General features: G+C 41.6%; 1 protein-coding gene across 1 annotated transcript in view; it reads right to left on the bottom strand.

The window, feature by feature from the left end:
• The window catches only part of sftpc (surfactant protein C), an 8276-nt gene extending 2399 nt beyond the window's left edge, over positions 1 to 5877 (bottom strand). The window contains exons 1-4 of the mRNA XM_003228231.3: positions 5731 to 5877; positions 5397 to 5537; positions 4010 to 4150; positions 2005 to 2118 (exon numbers count right to left, since the gene is read on the bottom strand). Of these exons, the coding sequence (XP_003228279.1) occupies positions 2005 to 2118; positions 4010 to 4150; positions 5397 to 5537; positions 5731 to 5784 (450 nt within the window). The 5' untranslated portion in view covers positions 5785 to 5877. The remainder of the gene's footprint in view (positions 1 to 2004; positions 2119 to 4009; positions 4151 to 5396; positions 5538 to 5730) is intronic.
• Positions 5878 to 10206: the final 4329 nt, after the last annotated feature.

Genomic DNA, 10206 nt, shown 5'->3' with positions numbered 1-10206 from the left:
CATACATGCATATATACATATATATGTACTGTATATGTATATGTATATGCATGTATACATACCTACATATGTATATGTATACGTATTTCTCCCAAAGGAGATTTTGAATCTCCTTCAGGAGAGATCAAGCAGAGTATAAATAAACATAACAACAACAACATATATACACACACACTATATACCAGGGGTCCTCAAACTTTTGAAGCAGAGGGCCGGTCCACAATCCTTCAGACTGTTGAGGGGCCAAATTATCATTTGGAAAAAAACCCGAACAAATTCCTATGCACACTGCACATGTCTTATTTTTTGTAGTGCAAAACAGCAACAAGAACAATGAAAGAACAATACAATATTTAAAAATGAAAACAATTTTAACCAACATAAAGCTATCAGGATTTCAATGGAAAATGTGGGCCTGCTTCTGGCCAATGAGATAGTCAAGTGAATTAGGATTGTTGTTGTTGTGTGCCTTCAAGTCATGTCAGACTTTGGCCGAGCCTAAGTCTAAAATTAATTATTTATTTACTGCATTTATTTACTACATTTATATCCCACCCTTCTTACCCTGAAGGGGACTCAGAGCAGCTGTATGTACATACAATATATTATATTATTAGCATAGTAAAATATTAGCATTATATATTACTATATTGAACTATACCACTATATTGTAATATTATATGTAATATATAACATATAATTAATATTATTATATGGTATTATTATTAGTATTATATTGTGTAACATAATATTATTTTCAATATTATATGTATATACAATATATTATATTATTAAAACTGATATAAAATATTATATTATAAAACTGAGGGCGGGGGCCAGGTAAATGACCTTGGAGGGCCGCATCCGGCCCCCGGGCCTTAGTTTGGGGACCCCTGCTATATACTGTATATACGCGAGTTTTTCAGCCCTTTTTTTTAGGACTAAAAAAGCCCCCCTTGGCTTATACTCGGGTCAGGATCCTAGTTGGCTTATATTTGGGTCAGCTTATACTCGAGAATATATGGTACATTTATTTTTCTCTATTATTATTGGCATTATTACATTTATTATTTTTCTCTATTATTGTTGCTACTATTACATTTATTTTACTCTATTTATTATTATTATTATTATTACATTTATTATTTCACTGTGATATTATTATTATTGTATTTATTTTTTTACTCTATTTATGATTACATGTATTATTTTACTCTATTATTATGAAAAGGATACATAAGCACATTTACATTGAAGAAGATGAGAATAATGATTTGATTAGAGTTGGGCAATGTTATCTTAAATCTGAGCTTTATGTAAATATTCAGAAACATTTAACCTACTGATGCCTCAATTAATGTAATTTTATTGGTATCAATTTTTGTTTCTGAAATGTACCACTCATGGCTTATACTTGCATCGATGTTTTCCCAGTTTTTTTGGTGGTAAAATTAGGTGCCTCGGCTTATATTTGGGTCGGCTTATACTCGAGTATGTATATATATATATATATATAGAGAGAGAGAGAGAGAGAGAGAGAGAGAGAGAGACTGAGTCTCCTTCAGGAGAGATCAAGTGGAGTATAAATAAACAACAACAACAACATATATGTACATTCTCTCCCTCTCTGTATGTGTATAGAGAGAGTGGGGGAGAGAAAAGGACCTAGGATCTCAGTAGAGCCCAAGCTGAACATGAGCCCACAGTGTGATGCTGCAGCTAAAAGAGCCAATGCGATTATAGGTCACATCCACAGGAGTCTAGTGTCTAGATTGAGGGAAGTGATATTCTGACTCTGTTCTGGTTGAAAAGGGATCTAAAGGTCAAATTCAGCACTGGACTGTCCAGCCTCATTTCCGCCGTGTCTATAATAATAATAAATAAATAAACTTTATTTTTAGATCCCACCCCATCTCTCGGGGACTTGGGGCGGTTCACAACAGGGACAAGCCCGAAACAACAACACAACATATTTGACAAAAACTATCCTTCTCCCCGCCTCACCTGGGTGTGCTGGAACACCTTGACCACCTCATCCAGGCTTTGGATGTTCTCCTTATCCATTCGGGTGAGATAACAGGATTTTCCTTCCGGCCAAGATCGGTAGCCGATCACAAGCTGCACAAAAACGAGAAGAGCCTAAAATTAGAGTCCGAATCTAATTTTGGATCCTTAAAGCCCTTCTACACTATGCAGTGATTGCACTTTGATTCCGCTTTGAATTGCTTTGACATAATTTGGATTTGCCGTTCCAGAGGGGGACATCTACACTGTAGGAACGAATGCAGTTTGGCACCACTTGAACTGCCTTGGCTCAATGCTAGGGTACGCTGGGAATTGTAGTCTCCCAAGGTCTTTGGCCTTCACACTATAGAATACTGGGAGTTGTAGTTTCCCAAGGTCTTCAGCCGTCACACTATAGAATACTGGGAGTGGTAGTTTCCCAAGGTCTTCAGCCGTCACACTATAGAATACTGGGAGTTATAATTTCCCAAGGTCTTCAGCCATCACACTATAGAATACTGGGAGTTGTAGTTTCCCAAGGTCTTCAGCCGTCACACTATAGAATACTGGGAGTTGTAGTTTCCCAAGGTCTTCAGCCGTCACACTATAGAATACTGGGAGTTATAATTTCCCAAGGTCTTCAGCCATCACACTATAGAATACTGGGAGTTGTAGTTTCCCAAGGTCTTCAGCCATCACACTATAGAATACTGGGAGTTATAATTTTCCAAGGCCTTTAGCCTTCACACTATAGAATACTGGGAGTGGTAGTCTCCCAAGGTTTTCAGCCTTCACACTATAGAATACTGGGAGTTGTAGTTTCCCAAGGTCTTCAACCATCCCACTATAGAATACTGGGAGTTGTAGTTTACCAAGGTCTTTAGCCTTCACACTATAGAATACTGGGAGTTGTAGTTTCCCAAGGTCTTCAGCCTTCACACTATAGAATACTGGGAGTTGTAGTTTACCAAGGTCTTTAGCCTTTACACTATAGAATACTGGGAGTTGTAGTTTCCCAAGGTCTTCAGCCATCACACTATAGAATACTGGGAGTTGTAGTTTCCCAAGGTCTTCAGCCGTCACACTATAGAATACTGGGAGTTATAATTTCCCAAGGTCTTCAGCCATCACACTATAGAATACTGGGAGTTGTAGTTTCCCAAGGTCTTCAGCCATCACACTATAGAATACTGGGAGTTATAATTTTCCAAGGCCTTTAGCCTTCACACTATAGAATACTGGGAGTGGTAGTCTCCCAAGGTTTTCAGCCTTCACACTATAGAATACTGGGAGTTGTAGTTTCCCAAGGTCTTCAACCATCCCACTATAGAATACTGGGAGTTGTAGTTTACCAAGGTCTTTAGCCTTCACACTATAGAATACTGGGAGTTGTAGTTTCCCAAGGTCTTCAGCCTTCACACTATAGAATACTGGGAGTTGTAGTTTACCAAGGTCTTTAGCCTTTACACTATAGAATACTGGGAGTTGTAACTTTCCAAGGTCTTCAGTTGTCACACTATAAAATACTGGGAGTGGTAGTTTCCCAAGGTCTTCAGTTGTCACACTATAAAATACTGGGAGTGGTAGTTTCCCAAGGTCTTTAGCCTTCACACTATAGAATACTGGGAGTGGTAGTTTCCCAAGGTCTTTAGCCTTCACACTATAGAATACTGGGAGTTGTAGTTTACCAAGGTCTTTAGCCTTCACACTATAGAATACTGGGAGTTGTAGTTTACCAAGGTCTTTAGCCTTCACACTATAGAATACTGGGAGTTGTAACTTTCCAAGGTCTTCAGTTGTCACACTATAAAATACTGGGAGTTGTAGTTTTTCCAGGTTCTTGAGCCTCCTCTGTCAAACTACAACTCCTAGGCTCCGTTGCCTAGATCCCACAGCAATGCGACCATTATGTTGACAGTTCTATGCACCCTGTGATCGAGAAGGACAGGGCCTCCTCAAACTATAAATCCCAGGGGGGGGGGGGGGCGCGGAATCGGAAGCTTACATTGCCGAAGTCGTAGACCACGGTGGCAGAAGTGTTGGCCGCTCCATGGACGTGGAAGGTGGCCAGCCTCTCCTTCCGGCTCATGGAGAGATGCTGCGGAGACCCTTTGCCATCCAGACCTTGGATGGTCATTTGCAGGACCTGCGAAAGAGAAGATCGAAGGCGGACGAAGGCGAGGAAGACGCATTAATCCCACCGAAGTGCTCCAAGTTCAGAATGAGAGAAATCAGCGTGGAAATTGCAAGAGGTACCATAGAATGTTGTACATGGAAATCATGGTAGTAAATAGTTTTTGATTTATTAAATACAGTTATATATTACAATGATATATTTTTGTTATTTAAACTATATATATTGTGAAATTATGGTTTTTTTTCTCAAATTAAGCACCAAAACATCATGTTATACAACAAATTTGACAGAAAAAGTAGTTCAATACGCAATAATGCTATGTAGTAATTACTGTATTGACGAATTTAGCACCAAAATATCACGATGTATTGAAAACATTGACTACAAAAACGCGTTGGATAATCCAGAATGTTGGATAAGTGAGACTCTACTGTATATAGAAGTGAGCTAATGGAAAGGAGGCTAGAGAAAATGACAAAAGTTAAAGGAAAACGGAAAAAAAGAGTCTCCGAAGCATAGATGGGAAGTCAAACAGCACTTCATTTTTAAAAAAATTATTATTTTATTGTGTTGTCGAAGGCTTTCATGGCCAGGATCACAGGGTTGTTGTATGTCTTTCGGATGCCTGCCATAGATGTGGGCGAAACGTCAGGAGAGAATGCTTCTGGAACATGGCCACACAGCCCGAAAGACATACAACAACCCTATTATTTTATTTTTTTTCCTCTTCTCCTCTTTGTTTCACTCCCTGTCTCTCTTCTCACCATTCTTTACTACAGTAGAGTCTCACTTATCCAAGCTAAACAGGCCTGCAGAAGCTTGGATAAGCGAATATCTTGGATAATATGGCGGGATTAAGGAAAAGCCTATTAAACATCAAATTAGGTTACGATTTTACAAATTAAGCACCAAAACATCATGTTATACAACAAATTTGACAGAAAAAGCAGTTCAATACGCAGTCATGTTATGTTGTAATTACTGTATTTATGAATTTAGCACCAAAATATCACAATATATTGAAAACATTGACTACAAAAATGGCTTGGATAATCCAGAGGCTTGGATAAGTGAGACTCTACTGTACTTGATTTTTGTTCTCCCACTTTCGCTGTATCTAAACTTACAAGGAATAAATAAAAATTATTATGAACAGAATGCCTTCAGTGCCATGGCTCTGTTTGGGACTTTGGGTGCATCTAGATCCAGATGTTCTGGACTCCAACTCCCACCATTCCTAACTAGGTGGACCTACCGTCTCCGTATGCTTCTCCGTGATGTGCAGCCCCATCAGCAGGAAGCCCAACACAACCAGGACAATCACAACCACCACAACCACAATGATCAGGGGCTTCTTGCAGGGCAGTCCAGGCAGCCGAGGAGAGGCGGTGTAGACCTGCAGGAAAGAGTCAAACAAAGGTTGCCGAAAGGTCTTCTTCTGCCTGAAAAAGTCCAACCAAAGGTCCGAATCCTCCAAAAGCTCTCCGAAATGTTACAATTTGTCTCTCCGTTCCCTCCCCATGGATTCCCCGGACAACTGTTACCTTCAGGAGTAAAAAATCCCTCCTTGAAGAAGGAGCGAGACTCACCGGTGGTCTTTCGAGCATCTCTTTGCCACCTTCCATCTTGTGGTAGGCCTCCATCCTGACGTCGCTGCGGTCTTGCCTAAGGAGCCCTTCCTTATAAAGACTGAAAGGTCCCAGGGAATGCGTCAGGTGGTCTTCTCAAACCTCTTGGCTGGTGACCACGTGTTGCCTCCATCCGCCATCAGGAATAAGATGGTCCTCTTTGAACAGGAGTCAAGTGGTCCTCCACCCAAGGACCTCTCCAAAGGACTGGGATGGATGCCAAAGTCAAGACCTTCTTCCAGGTGCAACTCCTCTTCTCTCAAGGCTTCCTTTCATCATCTCAATGAGGTTCTTGAGATGTTCAGAAGGAGATGAAACCCAACACTTTCCTAAGTCATGGGAAACACAGTGCAGAATGTATTTGCCTTGTGTTGTCGAAAGTTTTCATGGCCCGGATCACTGGGTTGCTCTGAGTTTTCTGGGCAGTATGGACACATTCCAGCAACATTCTGAACTGGATTATATGAGTCTACACTGCCATATGAAACAGTTCAATGCACATAATCTGTAGAAGGGGCCTCAGGTAGGAGCCTCCGGTGGCCTAGGGGATAAAAGCCTTGTGACTTGAAGGTTGGGTTGCTGACCTGAAAGCTGCCAGGTTCGAATCCCATCCGGGGAGAGCGCGGATGAGCTCCCTCTATCAGCTCCAGCTCCATGCGGGGACATGAGAGAAGCCTCCCACAAGGATGGTAAAACATCAAAACATCCGGGCGTCCCCTGGGCAACCTCCTTGCAGACGGCCAATTCTCTCACTCCAGAAGCAACTCTGGTTGCTCCTGACACGAAAAAAAAAGCCTCAGATAATCCAGTTCAAAGATGATAGCTGCTTTGATAATCTGGATTATACAGGAGAGTAGAAGGGGCCCCAAATTGCCATATAAAATCCAGGTTATTTGCTTTGAACCGGATTATATCGCAGTGTAGACTCAGATAATCCAGTTCAAAGAGGATCTGGATTATCTGCTTTGTTAATCTGGATTATGTAGCAGTGTAGAGCCAGGTCATCTATACTTCTTGATGGAGTATATTGATTTGGATTTGTAATTTTGTGTCTGTTTTTTAATAGAATTGTTTTGGTTGTGTCTCATGATGTTGTTTATTATGTTTACTATGTTTAACTTTGTTGCATGTTTTTTTTTGACAATTGAATGTTTTTTATGTTCATGTTGGAAGCCGTCCTGAGTCCTCTTGAGGAGATGGAGCGGTATATAAATAAAGTTGTTGTTGTTGTTGTTGTTGTTGTTGTTGTTGTTGTTGTTGACACAACGACATAGTCTTACACAGCAAACAAGATAGATATGCTGAATTTCGTATCACAAAATCACAAGTCAAAAACTTCCCAAGCGTTTAGGACTGTGTGATGTATTTTCGGATGATGTGTGCAGATCCCAGTAGGGTGGCCTTTTTATTATCATTATTATTGTATGACTCAGCAAACAAGATAGATATGCTGGATTTCGTTTCACAAAATCACAAGTCGAACACTTCCCAAGTGTCTAGGACTGTGTGATGTATTTTCGGATGATGCGCGCAGATCCCAGTAGGGTGGCCTTTTGCAGTTATTATCATTATTATTTTATAATGACACAGCAAACAAGATAGATATGCTGGATTTCGTTTCACAAAATCACAAGTCGAACACTTCCCAAGTGTCTAGGACTGTGTGATGTATTTTCGGATGATGCGCGCAGATCCCAGGAGGGTGGCCTTTTGCAGTTGGCAGATCGTGATTTTGTCAATGTCTATTGTTTCCAAATGCCGGCTGAGATTTCTTGGCACGGCACCCAGTGTGCCCATCCCCACCGGGACCACCTGCACTGGTTTCTGCCAGAGTCTTTGAAGTTCAATCTTGAGGTCCTGATAGCGGCTGAGTTTTTCCTGTTGTTTTTCGTCAATGCGACTGTCACCTGGGATGGCGACATCAATGATCCAAACCTTTTTCTTTTCCACAGCTGTGATGTCTGGTGTGTTGTGTTCCAGAACTTTGTCAGTCTGGATTCGGAAGTCCCACTGTATCTTTGCGTGCTCATTTTCCAATACTTTTGCAGGTTTGTGATCCCACCAGTTCTTTACTGCTGGGAGGTGGTACTTGAGGCATAAGTTCCAATGAATCATTTGGGCCACAGAGTTGTGCCTCTGTTTGTAGTCTGTCTGTGCAATTTTCTTATAGCAGCTGAGGATGTGATCAATAGTTTCGTCAGCATCCTTGCAGAGTCTGCATTTTGGGTCATCAGCTGATTTTCCGATCTTGGCCTTCATTGCCTTTGTTCTGATGTCTTGCTCCTGGGCTGCAAGGATCAGGCCTTCTGTCTCCTTCTTCAGGGTCCCATTCGTGAGCCAGAGCCAGGTCTTCTATTATTATTATTATTATTATTATTATTATTATTATTATTAATGGCCTTTGTCCTGATGTCTTGCTCCTGGGCTGTAAGGATCAGGCCTTCTGTCTCCTTCTTCAGGGTCCCATTCGTGAGCCAGAGCCAGGTCTTCTCCTTAATCAGCTTATTATTATTATTATTATTATTATTATTATTATTATTATTATTATTATTATCTGGCAGTGGCGACTCATATAATGTGTTTCTAAGCAGATAATGTGGAATCAGATCCTGGGATATAAGGCCTTTTTGGTGGCTGCTCCCACCAAACAAGTATTTGCTTTGGGGGCCTCCACACTGTAGCATTAATACCGTTTGATCCCACTTTAGCTTCTATGGAATCCTAGGAGTTGTAGTTTGATGAGGCACCGGCTCTCTTGGGCAGAGGCGGCTGCTGGCCCACACCGCGGCTATTTTGGGACGGTCAGACAATGGCTCCGTTGTGTGTTTATCTGTTGTTTGTCTGTGTCTGTCTCCACCGGGCTTGGAATAACTCACAAACATCGGCCCATCACACTTTGCCCATTGTTGTTGTGCCAAGAACGAGGGCTGTTTGTGGCCGTGCCACGTGCGACTCGCACGAGTGCCTCATGCACAATGGCCCATCATCCCACAACAAGGGTGCCAGGTGGTCAAGAGGGGCAACCAGAAGCAAATGCCCAAGAGATGCCGGCGAAGGCCACACTCTTGCCCTGAGATTCCTCTGCTCCTAGAGTTGGAAGGGACCCCCAAAGGCCATCCAGTACAAACCCCTTATTATAATAATATATTATAATTATAATAGAATGCTAGAGTTTGAAGGAATCCTCAAAGGCCACCCAGTCCAAACCCTTTCTTTCACCAGGCAGGCAGGCACCATCAAAGCCTTCCTGACAGATGGACATCCAGCGTCGGCTTAACAACAACAACAACAACAACAACAACAACAACAATAATAATAATAGAATCCTTAAGTTGGAAGGGATTCCCAGAAGCCATCCAGTCCAACCCCCTTCTGCCAGGCAGGAAGACACCACCAAAGCCCTCCTGACAGATGGGCATCCAGCCTCTGCTTAATAACAATAACAATAACAACAAAAATAATAACAATAATAATAATTCTATAGAATCCTAAAGTTGGAAGGGATTCCAACTTTTTATTCATAAAATACAATAATAATTCTATGATTCTAAAGTTGGAAGGGATCCCCAAAGGCCATCCAGTCCAACCCCTTTCTGCCAGGCAGGAAGGCACCACCAAAGCCTTCCTGACAGATGGGCATCCAGATCGTGATTTTGTCAATGTCTATTGTTTCCAAATGCCGGCTGAGATCTTTTGGCACGGCACCCAGTGTGCCCATCACCACCGGGACCACCTGCACTGGTTTCTACCAGAGTCTTTGAAGTTCAATCTTGAGGTCCTGATAGCGGCTGAGTTTTTCCTGTTGTTTTTCGTCAATGCGACTGTCACCTGGGATGGCAACATCAATGATCCAAACCTTTTTCTTTTCCACAACTGTGATGTCTGGTGTGTTGTGTTCCAGAACTTTGTCAGTCTGGGTTCGGAAGTCCCACAGTATCTTTGCGTGCTCATTCTCCGATACTTTTGCAGGTTTGTGATCCCACCAGTTCTTTGCTGCTGGGAGGTGGTGCTTGAGGCACAAGTTCCAATGGATCATTTGGGCCACGTAGTTGTGCCTCTGTTTGTAGTCTGTCTGTGCGATTTTCTTACAGCAGCTGAGGATATGATCCATGGTTTCGTCGGTTTCCTTGCACAGTCTGCATTTTGGGTCAACAGCTGATTTTTCGATCTATTATTATTATTATTGACACAACGACGTTGTATGACACAGCAAACAAGATAGATAGGCTGGATTTCGTTTCACAAAATCACAAGTCGAACACTTCCCAAGTGTCTAGGACTGTGTGATGTATTTTCAGATGATGCGTGCAGATCCCAGTAGGGTGGCCTTTTGCAAGTTGTTGTTGTTATTATTATTATTTTGCAGTTATTATTATTATTATTATTATTATTATTATTATTATTATTATTATTATTATTATTCTTGGACAGTTCTAA

The sequence above is a fragment of the Anolis carolinensis genome, unplaced genomic scaffold (assembly GCF_035594765.1).
Source record: "Anolis carolinensis isolate JA03-04 unplaced genomic scaffold, rAnoCar3.1.pri scaffold_8, whole genome shotgun sequence".
Lineage (NCBI taxonomy): Eukaryota > Metazoa > Chordata > Lepidosauria > Squamata > Dactyloidae > Anolis > Anolis carolinensis.
Note: the sequence above shows the minus strand (reverse complement) of the source record. Positions and strands in the feature narration are given on the sequence as shown.